Raw genomic sequence first — 14,050 nt, 5'->3', positions numbered from 1 at the left:
AACCCAAGCAAAACCCCACACCTACATTAAGACACCATTGGCCACAAAAGCCAAAAATAACTAAGCCCATTACACCATCGAACCAAACCCGGATCCTCAACAACGAGGCCAACACGTGTAAGTCATATCCCTTCATCTTCCCCACGGCGGAGAAACCCAACAGTGTTTCGCCGGAATCACCCTGAAACCCCACATGCATCTTCCACGAACAGCCTCCAATCAAAATCTTCGAGATCTCATCCCGAGCCAGCAAGCCACCAAACACCAGATAAAACTAAACCTCCATCCAGATTGTCTTCTTCACCATAGCTTCGTCTTCGGAGAGCATCTATCGATCTATTCAAATCTCATCCAAAACCCGAAGCCGACAAATCAGTAACACATAGAACTAAATGTGTTGATAACCTAAAGCCAGTGACGATGGAACTGACAAAGCTCCCACCTCCCAGAGTCAAAAGAGTTGATCATATGGAAACAAAAGTTGGAAGGAAACAACGGTCCCTCTCCCTCCCTCCAGAACATGCAAATCGAAAGAAATAAAAACAAAAACCGGACCGACGGTGGCTGTGGAAGCCCACTCCGTCGGCTGGAAGACACTATTCACGTCGGAAATCAGAAACTAGAGAGAAGACATAGCAAACTTTTTTTGTTATAGCTCTACAAAAAAATACTACTAGCTGGTACCACACTACATTTACTTTTTTTTTCTCGGTTTTATTTTATGAACCGATAAGCGTTTAAAACCCAAGTAAAACAATGAATCTACTGTATATATTTTCACCGGCGGTTACGTAAATGCCAATCACTCAAAATGTCACGTTAGGGGTGGGCGTTTTATCCGATATCCGGACTCAACCCGTAAAATATGAAATTGCAAGATACCCGAAAGATACTCGAACGGATATTGAATTAGGAGAGATTTGATATCTGAACCTGAACGGGTAATATCCGAACCCGAATGGATATGTGAAGCTAACCAAACATACATGGTCAAAATCAGACAATATACATATAATTATAGACAAAATCATTTGATACTCATTTAAAATACAAATTAAACTTTTGGTTTTTACATTAACAAAAGTTGCATCTAAAATTTTAAAATAATAACTAAACTACTATCTTTATGTTTTAAAGTTTTATCTTCAAACCTATCAATAATTTAATCTATTAAAAATTAAAAAAACCAGTTAAGTTAATATATATATATATTTCAAATACAAAAAACTTAGACAATGAAGAATTTAATTTTTTTTCTTTCAAAATCTAAATATTTGAAACCGATCATTTCGAACCCCACCCAAAATGTAGAAATATCCGAACGGGTTTTATACTTTTAATTTATACCGATATCCGATCCGAATCCGAACGGGCACTTATCCGCCAACCCCTACGTGACATAGCCTTTGTGTTCTTTTATTTTAAATCACGACGTCGATGGCATTGCTGCTTCTTCTCCGGTAAGGAAAAACCAACCCACCGATGCCCTCCCGCAGCAAGGATGGATTCTACACAGAACCGATAGAAAGACAACACAACCGAAGTATTAGGATTTTTTGGCTCTGCCGAGGTCTGATGCAAGTAGCTTTTATCACAATACAATGGAAATGCTGAGGCTGTAATTCGACAACTTTTTGGTTAAACCAAAACCGAACTAAACGGATTAGAGCCGAACTTCTTTTAGTTTATTTGGATGAGTTATTATTGTTTTTTCTCTTCTGCATTTAGTGTATGTGTGAATGTACAGTACTTTACGGTAGGTACAGTGGTGAACAAAGAAAAACAAGTTTTAACAAAAATTGTTTTACAAATAAAATATATCTTTTGTTGTTATCATTTCAAAGTGTTCTAATACTATTTATTCTAAACACTAATATATATAATTTCGATATACCAACCGGCCCTGACCAAAACACTAATTATTCTAATATAAATAAAAATTAATTTTAAATAATTAATCAATATATAAAACTATAAAAATGAATATTTGTTTAAAAATATCTAAAAAGATAAAATCTACCAATTAATTAAATCGTTTAAAATTAATACATTTAATTACAAATAAATATTTATAAATAAAGTACTATGATTATAATATTATTAATTTGTACGGATACTGTAATTAAGAGACTAAAGAGTGAATAGCCTCCTGACCCCTAGTGTCTTGATTCGGAGTCGGACGAACTTTAATGGTTGTAGAGCTATTATGCTTCGGCGATGTCTTTTTCTATAATTGAACATTATTTAGGTTTTTTGCAAAAAAAAAAAAAAAAACATTATTTAGGTAGCTTAAATTTTCGATTAAGTGAACTGCTTGTTTTTCTTGCAATCATTTTATTTTGAAAGAATATCACTAGCATGCGACCTACTTTGTAACAATTCTAATAAACAAAATATATCGACTTTAATTCATTAGTTTATTTGCAACAATTAAGCACGTACAATCTCTATATAAATGCCCCCATAGAGCAAGTATTACTTCACACCACCTCTCAAATATTCTTAGAGTCCTTAACACAGATATTTAATATCTCTCTCTTTTTCTGTTTTCTTTTCCATCCCCCATTTTTTTCTCCAGCGGAGTCTTCTATGGGTCAAAAGAAAACATTGTTCGTTTGCGTTTTTTTCGTGATGGTGCTTTTTAATGGGTTTAATTGCGTCCATGGACGAACCCTAAGAAACATGAAAGTTGATGATAAGATGAATGTTGGTCATGATGATAGCAAGACGATGAAGGCTATGAACAACGATCTGATAGTTGATGAAAAGGCGGTCCAGCTCTCGCAGCCACCTCCTTCGCCAACACCGGAAAGTAAAGATGCAGAAGATTTCAGGCCTACAACACCTGGTCATAGCCCTGGGATTGGCCATAGTTTATCGCACAACTAAACATTTTCATGCAATTGTTATTCCACATATGCATGTGTATATGTGTATTTGTGATTTGTAAACGTATGATTTACTATTGTATTTTAATCATGTTCATGCAGTTCCACTTATAATACGTACGTAACGATGTTCGATGAAAAAAATCTTCAATTTGCTTCTTGGAATACAAATGGTTTAGGTTTTCTTTTCCAGTCGAGGTTGAGTACAGATGATACCTCATCATTCGTATATAAGAATCATTCGGAAACTACATATATGTAGATCCTAAAATATACATTAAGTATTTGATAGTGATCGAAAATTTAATATAAGGAAGAAAAGATGATGTAGGCAACAATATCTTTAGAACACAACGATATAATTAGATTCCAGTAGGCAAAGATAGATTTTATTGATGAATAAGATTGAATACAACGAATGAAATGAGATCGAACGTTACAAATGAGATCGAACGTTACAAATGAGATCGACAAGAGAGAATACTTAAAGTTAGGTGAAAACAAGATCGAAGTATGAGTGTAGCTCTCTCCAGGGTTTTCAACGTATCTATCTTCGTATCCATCGATCTCTTCTTATAGTGGATCACTCCGCGATCTCCGTAACCGCTCTCTCGATCTCCGGGCCCTCTATCTCTTTGAACAGCTCGTAATGGGCCTCTTACTCGTTCCGCGTCGCATGGTCCAGACCGATGCTGGACCATTTGGCTTATGGACCAAAATTGTGTCCAACAATATACACATTGTTAAATATTGGCCACAATAATTAATCATAAGAACTGGTTATTAGTTTAAAGTTTTATATAAATATTTGAAGTTTTAAAACGCAGATGCAACGTTTATGACTTTTAAACATTGCTAAAACTATCTACTTAAAAATCTATAAAATTTGATATAATAACGATCGAACTTGTTTTATTAATTCCAAAACATATATCTATAGAAATATTGTACAGTTGTAATTTGAAGTTTGAACTATTACTAACTACTCCATCTGTTTCGATTTAATTATCGTTTTAGGTTTTTTCATACAGATTAAAAAAATATTAATTTTGTATCTTTTTAATAGAAACCATCATTACCTATACATCTAATTATATTTCAATCAATAGAAAATTTTAATATGAGATTAAGATTAATAAATTTTGCGAACTTTAAAACGACACTTATTTTGTGACAAAATTTTTTCTCGATAAATAATTCAGAACGGAGGAAGTAATAAATAAAACAATAGCTATTGTATGTATTTTGTATGCGTCAGAAAACTTTTAAAAAGCATATATTTTGTCTGCGTCAGAATACTTTTAAAAGATACTTAGGCCATGTTCGTTTACGTGTCGCGCGACCTGCGACTTGCGACTAAACCTGCGATCTGTGACTAAAACTATGTTCGTTTACGTGTCGTGCGACCTGCGATCTGCGACCAGTCGCACGATCAAAATTTTCTTAGCTTTCAGTCGCTGTTTTTTCTGGCGACTTGAATGGGAACCGGCGAGTGGTCGTGCGATCAGTCGCGCGACATCAAAACGAACAACAATCTACGACTTGCGACATGCGACCAATCGCAGGTCTCATTTTACGCGACAGCAAAACAAACAACGACCTGCGATCAGTCGCATGTCGCATATTGCAGGTTGCGCGATAGGTAAACGAACATGAACTTATATATTTTGATAGATTGAAAAGATATATTTGAATCACCCTAAAAATCAATATATATATGTATATAATTTATAAAATATAATTAACTCTTTTTGACTCTGGATGTTAAAATGTCAAAGAATCAGCACGGCCTCACATGCAAAAAGACCTTACAAACTGTGGTAATATCCCAAATTTTTGAATATTCGTACTACTATGCCCTAAAAGTTGTGCAGGCATATGATGACATGTTAAAAGGTGAGAAGGTTGTTCTATTAAAAAACTGTGGTAAAATTCTTTTTCGTATAATTTTTTCTCTATGTGACGTTCTTATAGTCAGATCTGCTTATAGTATGTGTTATGTGGTGATAAAGCAACGGCAATGGTGCTGCGGTGAACTGATGGTTTACAAATAACTAAATGTTTACTTTGAACTTATATTATAAATAAAGACATCTCTTGGTAAGTTGGTGTTTAATTATTTAATCATCATAATAAAGTTATAACTGTGATGTTGAGGTTGAGATTGTAATGTTAATTACTCTACTTTTTGTCATCGTTATGAAACAATAGCAAATTGCACTTCTACCTCCCAGCCTTTTGGCTTTTATCACTTCCTCTTTTTTTTGTCAACTCTTTTATGACTTCCTCAAAAAATAATTGTGGTACCTTTCTCAAAAAAAAATAAAATAAATACTATGGCAAATGATTTCTCGCATAAAGAATACAGGTTTCTGTGCAAAATATATTGAAAGTAAAAGAAAAGTCAAGTGGTAGGAGACTGTGGTAGGCCCCTCGAAGGACTTCCCTGCTTGTCGGAACCAACCAAATAATTAATAAAAAACAACCTTCTCACTTTTTAACATGTCATCGTATGGCTGCATACATACTTTTAGGGCATAGTAGTACGAATATTCAAAAATATTGGATATTCCCACTACCAAATGTATAGCACAATTACAAGTGATACAAAATTTTCAAGTGAAATTGTTTCAATCAGTTAATGTCACTTGAAAATTTTGTAATGTTCCTTCAGTGAAATACTTTGACGTAGATTTCTCTTAATTTTGAAACACGCATAATAAAATATAAATATTTTTGTATACATATACTGATACATTTGAGAGATTGAGGTTGAAAACCCCCATTAAAAATGGTTGAATCTAAAATTTGGTTAAAACTTATTTGATAATTAGGACACTTAAGATTTAAAAAAAAACTTTTATAAGATTAAAAACAAAACTTTTATAATGAAAAACCTTTTTGGAAAGGAATTATAATGAACGACAAAGACAGAATGAGTGGTAGGGAAGAGTTAGTGGTTGAGTTGATGGCGATGGAGCCTTTGACTTGATACTCCTTGCTAGTTGACGAACTAACTTTTCCTCTAGTTCGTTTTTATATACAAAAATATGGCTTTAATTTATATTTAATAGTATTTTATTACAAGCATGACGGCGTTGTCGGTCACATTAATATTTTAAACTTGATAAACAGAATAAAGGACAACAAGTGTCGATATAAAATTTTCAAGTGATATTCATTCAACCAGTTAAACATTTCAAAGTTTTGTGAAAAAGCCTCGACTCAGACATTTTACATGTGATTGTCTTTAAGAACTTACGCTAGAATGAAGGAATAGTCCGTTTGGATTGATTATCATTTTCGTATATAAAAGAATCGAGTTATTGTTCGAATTAATTTCCCTATTGACAATACACGTTTTCATATGTTTTAAACATCTAAAACTACATAAAGAACTCTAATAAACATATTTCTGTTTACAAGAGAATTTCAAGAAACTCGACGGCTTGTTCCTTTATATGGATTTTATTTGTCTTTTTTTTTTTTACTTTACCAATTCCAATATTTTATTTATTTCTACCTCTTCCTCTGAAAAATTGGAAAGAAACAATCGTTCTAGACCCATGTAAGAAAACAATAGTGTGCAATATGTCGGATCATAAACCAAGATGAAGCGAATGTGGAAACTGGAAATTATATGGTGTTCGCTATTAAACATTGGATATCTTTGCTCCCTCAATTTTCTCTCGGTATGTCAAACAGGTAATGTAATCGAGCGGCATATCTTTTGTCGAAGAAAATACATGATGTGTCTTTATCTTCTATAGCTTATGATGTACCGCCTCAATGGCTTATTAATCTTTTGTATTGGCCATATACAAATTAAGCAATAATATTTTTTTTACCAAAAAAACAAGAAAAGAAAAATGACTATCGAACGTCACAAGTTACAATCACCAAGAGAATACACACTTATGCATACAGAAAATCAGTCATATACAAGTCTAGAGAAAATAGCTAAGTGTATTGTATGTACTCAAATCTTTGGAGTGATTACTACGGTCAGAGAAAACATATATATCATATAATGGTTTCAGAAGGCAAATAAAAATAATACGAAAACATATTGGGAATTTATATAATGATTACAAATATTTTTCGTACGATACTATTTTTTTATAAATCTGACCGATGGTAACCAACCCTTTTTGGTAGTGCAGAAGATCTTGTATTTGTGAGTGGGGAGGGGAGTTCAATTTTTTATAATATATATACTTCTTCATGAGTCATGAATTTGATCATATAATATAACTAGGGAATCTCAAGAATTGAAATTTTGCTGTACATATCCAAAATGTTTTTGGGAATGTATCTTAATTTTTTTTTTAACACTAGAGTCGACTGTCTTTTTTTTTTAACACCAGATTGTTTTACTAAAAAAGTTGAAGTAAAACTAGTGAGGTTTCTTAAGAATTCAACTTAAAGAAAGAGACACTTTCTTAGTCAAAAAAAAGAAAGAAGACACATTCCAATTCGCAACAACCATGCATATACATATATATATATATATATATATATAACTTTTGTTTTTATTATATATCTATAACTAAAAACCGGGATTTCTTTCAGGATTTGTACTTTTTAAAGTATCAAAAGTATATATAAAGGTTATATATATATTATCTATATGGAGATGGCCAGATGTGAGAGGGTCCTTCTAACATCAGTGTCTTTCTATGGTTAGGGAAACTTAGTTAGCCTTTCGAAATTGAGAGTTTTAATGTAAACAGTTCATTTCACCGCTGTTAATAAATAGTCGTCGCTTAACAAAAAAGATAATAATACCATTTTAATATGGAAAATTATTTTATTTGTTTATGTATAGTCACAATGAGTGAAAAACATGTTTAGTCCTGATTAGACCAGTGAAAATGTTTAGTGGTTTTAGGATATGAACCGATAGTTAAAATCTGAATTGGCACACACTCTGTTCATCACCAGCCGTGTTTTTGCTCATTCTTCTTCTTTTATAATAATGCACAACTGTTTATAGTAATTTTATTGTTCTTTTTCGTAAAAAAATTTCAAATAATTTTTAAATATTCGAAAATACTTAAAAATAATCCACAAATACTCACAACTAAAAGTAATAAATCAGAACAAATAACTTGCAAATAACTTTTTTGTGCAAATACTTAAAATAATTAACAAATAATCATTTTTTAACAAATCAGGTATAAGTCCAAATTTTGATTAATTGTACAAAGTAAATTAAGTATCAAAGTGCTGGGCCACAAGCTTTGCTAGGCCTGGGCGTTCGGGTACCCGTTGGCATTCGGATCGGGTTTTTTGGGTTTTCGGATTTTCGGATTTATGCTTCTAGGTCCCATACTAACATTTTATTAGTACGGGTCGGGTTCGGATAATAACACTTCGGGTTCGGTTCAAAATTGTATTGCATCATAAAACCCATAAAGTAATCATATATCGTATGGATTCGGGTTATATCGGTTTGGTTCGGATATAACCAAAGTAAAAAACAAAATTTTTGAAGTAAAACATAAAGAAAAACATCTAAATTAAATAAAAATTAATCTATCACATATAAAATTGATAAAATAACAATAAAATATTAAATCAAGCATGAAAACAAACATCATTTGTAAAAAATATGTATTGTCTTATAGAGAGTAGACTTTTTATTTCAATGAACAAATTATAAAATACTTATTTATAACTAATTGTGTACTTAAAGCATTTATTAGAATTTTAATATTTATTATTATATATAATATTACCACAAATATTGAATTTAATAATTGGAATACTTATATATATTTCAAAATATTTATATTGACTATTAATTTTGGATTTTTCGGGTTACCCGTTCGGGTTCGGTTAATAACACTTCGGGTTCGGATATTTTTTGTACCACCCTACAAGATCCGTTCGGGTATTTTTACGTTTCGGGTCGGATAACGGGTCGGGTTTTTCGGTTCGGGTTCGGTTCGGATTTCGGGTTCCGGATTTTATGCCCAGGCCTAAGCTTTGCTATATGCCTGGCATATGTTTGATAATATCCCCCTCACCGTTTATTTATAATTTACACTGCATTTTCTTATGGTTTTGGAAAATGATATACGAGCGGTTCAAATTAAATCACTGTGCTCATTGTAAACTTCCACTCATATTACAATTATAAAAACGATCTATATTTAGAAGTAAATTAAAACAACCTCGAATGGTTCACTCTATTTAAAAAAAAAAATAGAATAACTTCATAATATAATTTAGTTATACTCTAATAATACTTTATTATAAAGTAAAAATAGTACAATTATAACATTTTCACTCTTCTATTTTATAGTAAGAAATTGAATACCATTAGAGATATATCCCCCTAAGATATAACCAAAGTCGTTTGATCTACATTTTCTTCTCTCATTACCCTATAAACTAATTCCACACAGAAGAAGAAAAACAATTAACATGAAGCTGTCAACTAATATCATTCTTACCATTCTCTTCATTTCTATGGTATCTTTTAAAATACATACACTGAGGCAAGACAGTTGCGCCAAACTGACGGTGATGATCCTGATCATCATACCTCTGCCGGTTATACCGATGATTTTGGGCCTACTTCTCCCGGTAGTAGTCCGGGCATTGGTCACAAGATGAAAGAAAATAATGAATTTGTTGAAGGGTTTAAAGATAATTCCAAGCCTAGGACACCAGGGCATAGTCCCGGCGTTGGACATGCTGTCAAGAACAATGAACCTAAAAGCGTTAGAAAATGTTTTAATAGTTTACCGTACTTCTTCGTGCTTTACTTAATTAATATGTGTCTTTAACTATTTTAATTGTTGTTTTAAGTGATATTTTAACTTTGTTCCAAAAAGTTATATTTAAATTTAGTATCTGTACTTTATGATATGCTATTTGTAAGTTGGTCGATTAAGAGTTACATTAGCTCATTAATTAATAAAGTTAAATATAATTTTCTGCGCTTAATTGATTTGAAACTTTGTTTTTGCATGAGTTTGCATGTTAATATAAATACAGATACTTCGTTGTGAGCTTCTTAATTACTACTTGCCCCCATGTGCAAAAGGTAGAATTGCGAAGCACATGAAGAAAGGCTCTGGAGATCCTTTAGATTTATATACATATTTGAAAGATATATTATACTACGTGTTTGGATTTCTTAAATACAATAAAAATGGTTGGTGGCGCAAAAGAAAGGTTTAAAGATTTCCAAATTAGGGAGAAGAAAACGACCCAGGTGAGTTCTATTAGCTACTACAACTAATAATTAAATAGAGCTCATCTTAATAAAAAAGTGATTATAAATTTTACTTTTTTCATTCATGCTCCCTTTAGTTAAAGTTGACACGGTACAATAAATATAGAAAATGATTGTAATAAAATAACTAATCTAGTGTTCTTTGTTCCAGTTGGACTGATGAAATTTAAAATTAATATTTTATATTGTTTACCACCACAAATTACGCAAGGCAATTATTTTGTTGAACGGTGAAGTAATGCATTTGGTGAGGCTGAAAATGACGAAAAAAAAAGGTGAGGCTGAAAAAAAGGCAACGAGATTAGAACCATTCTCTTTTCACTAATATCAATACTATTAAAACAGAAAAACTTTTTATCTACTTACAAATAATCTAGGTTAAACCATTACATTTATTTAACTTTATATTATCTTTCCTACAACTAATTTAGTTATTATTAAATATATACCATATTTAACCAAATATTTTAATATTTTTAAAATAATATATCTAAACAATATTCTTAAGTATTTTTTCTAAGATTTCGTTTTAATAATATCTTTTAATACATTTTTATTTAAATGTAAATATACATTTATTTTTAATATTTACTTTACATAATAAAATTCATAATAAATAATAACTATAATTATAAATTGAATATTAATTCATTTTTGATTTATAGAATAAGAAATCACATTCCTATAATATTATATATACATAATTTATATTCATAATTAAATTACTACAATAATTTATAAATATAAAGTAATTTAATCAATTTATTAACTTTATAAATTATAAATTAAAGAATAACATATATTCATGAATTTTATAAAATATTTTAAAACAAAATATTAAAGAGAGATATATAAACTAATAAATAATTTCATATTTTAATATACATATTTAAATTAGAATATTAACTGACATATATTTAGTTTATATAATAATCAAAATAAATTTTGACCAGTATAAAAATTTAAAATAAATTTGTTCCATAATTTAAGCTTTAAAGTATAAATAAAATTAATAAGGGACAGATTATGTAAATGAATTATCTTATCTTCATAAAATTATGTTCATGTAAAATTTAATATAACTATCTATACGTTAGGCATAGGCACTTTACCCGATATCCGAAGCCGCACTCGAACCCGACCCAAAAAAATCAAACCGAAATCCGAACCGAAGTAGCAAAATACCCGAACGGGTATTGAGTTGGGAGAGTTTGGATATCCGAACCCGAACGGGTAATATCCGAACCCGAATGGATATCCGAAGATAATCGAACATACGTATAATTAACCTTATATTTTTAGTTTACTTCTCTCATTTTATTCAAAATATTTATATTAATGCTACACATAGCTTAAGATCAGATAATATACATATAATTATGGATTGTTACTCACTTAAAAAACTTTTCAAGCTTCTTATTTTGTGCATTAACAAAAATTGTATCCAAAATTTCAAAACAATAACCAAATTAGTATTTTTTTAGTTTTAAAATTTATATTCAAATCTATTAATCATTTAATTTATTAGCTATGTTTAGAAGTAGAAACTCTTTTAGCTTGTTTCGGTTTGTTTGCTTAATCTATGAACTTTGTGGATGTTTTCACTATGTTTTTGGACGGATTACTGTTGTTTTGTTCTCATTTCATGTGTTTTAGACTATTTATATTATTGAACGAAAATGTTGATCAAAATACGGCGATGATTTATGAATGTATACGGCGATGGCGATAGCGATTTACTAGGGCTTCATGGATTTGCAAGGTTGGGATCCCGGAGATCAATGGTTACTACGGGGCAATTGGAAGGTTTTAAGGTACAATCAGAAGGCAGATCTACATCCCTATGACGTTTTCTTTGGTGGATGGAAGCTAAAAGGGGTCGACTCTCGAACGAATCTTTGGAGTTTAGGAAAGTTTCATCCGATAAGGCGAGGAGAATCAAAGGGATCTTCAATATCGTTCCGGTTAAGGGAGTTCCCTTCACGCATCCTCCAATCACGAGATCTCGCTCTCATTAAAGCGAGATCGCAAGTTCTAAGTGGTTCAAGGTTTAAGGGGCGTCGAATGGATATTATAGGATCGGCTTTACAAGGGAAATGGCGACACATGAGGCGATCTTGGCTTTTCAGGATCTCACGACGTTGGGATTCTGGGGCGGGAGGCACGGTTTGGTGGGGTCTAGTGGATTGGCAAAGAGTGTATCAGGGGAATGAAAAGGAATTGCTTTTGTTTCTGCAAGAGAACAAAAGGGAACTGCTTTTGTTTTGTTTTTTGGCTCATCGGGTGAGTCTCTTCACGGTTACTTTGCAGGTTTATTTGGGAAATTTAGGGATGCTTGGTTTGTATGGAGGTATATTCTGGAATTCGTGGGAAAGATGGATCAGAGACAGATACAACAATACCACTACTGCTTGTTTTTTTCTTAATATTATTTTGGTATGGAGTGTAAAAATAAACAGATCAGTTAGGGTGTTGGAGATGGTAGTAGAGGATATAATATTCTTGGTATCAAAGTGGTATGAACAAATGATAGATTTATTTGGATTCTCATATCTTGAAGTGAACTCCAGGGAGAAGCATTATACGTATACTAAGATGAGGCTTGGTGTGGGAGAGTTGATAATACAATTTAATATCATTGTCTGGTCAGGAAATTTTGTTGTTGTTAGTTTGAAATCTTTAAGCTTTAGTTTGAAAGCGGTTTCTCTTATTAGAGAGTCCTGGAGGTATTGGAGTTCATGGTTATTGAAATATAAATTGAACTTGGCTGGTTTAAATAATAAACATATGTGGCCGGAATGGATTCGTGGTGAGGTTTGGTTATGGATACAATGGTATACTAATTGGAATCAGCATGTGGGATTGCGACAATGTGAGCGAGGGTTTGGCAGGTGTGTGTGGAGGTGTAACATTGGTTGGTTTCTGGGTGGCATCACACCTAAGCCTTTCCGCTTAAAAATATATTTTTTTATATGAAAATACTAAGCTGGAATTGCAGAGGACTTGGAAGTCATTGGACCATAAGTTATTTACGGGAAATACGGCAAAAACATAAACCAGACTTTTTGTTTTTATCGGAAACGAAACAGGATTTTGAATTTGTTCAGAAATTTCAATCTCACTTTGGATACGATAGTCTGGTTACGGTGGATCCGAATGGGAGGAGTGGTGGTTTAGCTCTTTTTTATAACAATGAGTATCAAGTAAAGATTCTTTACTCTAGCAATAGAATGATTGATATTGAAGCAGTGAGCAATGGAAAACAAGTTTTCCTTACCTTTGTTTATGGAGATCCGGTTCAAGAGCTAAGAGAACATGTATGGGAAAGATTGACTAGGTATGGACTCGCAAGGTCTGATCCTTGGTTTGTAATTGGTGATCTAAATGAAATTACCGGGAATCATGAAAAGGATGGGGGACCTTTACGAAGTGCAACCTCTTTTATTCCTTTTAATAATATGATAAGGAACAGTGGTTTATTGGAATTCCCAGCTCGTGGTAACAAAATGTCATGGCAAGGACGGAGAGGTAAAGGGAAAGGAGCTTTTACAGTCAGATGCCGACTGGATAGAGCCTTGGCTAATGAGGAATGGCATACACTTTTCCCATACTCTTATACAGAATATTTGAGGCTGGTGGGCTCAGATCATCGACCTGTGGTAGCTTTTTTAGAAGATAAATTAACAAGAAGGAGAAGAGGACAGTTCAGGTTTGATAAGCGATGGATTGGCCAAGAGGGACTCATGGAATCAATTGTATCGGGTTGGACAGAAAATCAGGAAGGATCATCAGCAGATTTTATTACTAAGATTAATAATTGTCGGCATGAAATATCTTCATGGCGAAAAAACAACCAACCATATGGAAAAGACAAAATTCAGGATCTCCAAAAGGCACTGGAAGAAGTACAAAC

At 32.2% G+C, this 14,050-nt stretch overlaps 1 protein-coding gene and 1 pseudogene across 1 annotated transcript; both read left to right on the top strand.

The window, feature by feature from the left end:
- Positions 1-2,412: 2,412 nt before the first annotated feature.
- LOC106379094 (precursor of CEP5-like) lies at positions 2,413-4,487 on the top strand (the record flags this gene model as incomplete). The annotated part of the gene is made up of 1 exon (XM_048747341.1): positions 2,413-4,487. A coding segment is annotated over one exon (477 nt), but the record flags the coding sequence as incomplete, so codon positions are not given.
- A 4,833-nt stretch (positions 4,488-9,320) lies between these two features.
- LOC106379095 lies at positions 9,321-10,656 on the top strand (annotated as a pseudogene).
- The last annotated feature ends 3,394 nt before the right edge of the window (positions 10,657-14,050 follow it).

The sequence above is a fragment of the Brassica napus genome, chromosome C2, assembly GCF_020379485.1.
Source record: "Brassica napus cultivar Da-Ae chromosome C2, Da-Ae, whole genome shotgun sequence".
Classification (NCBI taxonomy): Eukaryota; Viridiplantae; Streptophyta; class Magnoliopsida; order Brassicales; family Brassicaceae; genus Brassica; species Brassica napus.
The sequence above is the reverse complement of the archived record's forward strand: the minus strand, read 5'-3'. Positions and strand labels throughout refer to the sequence as shown.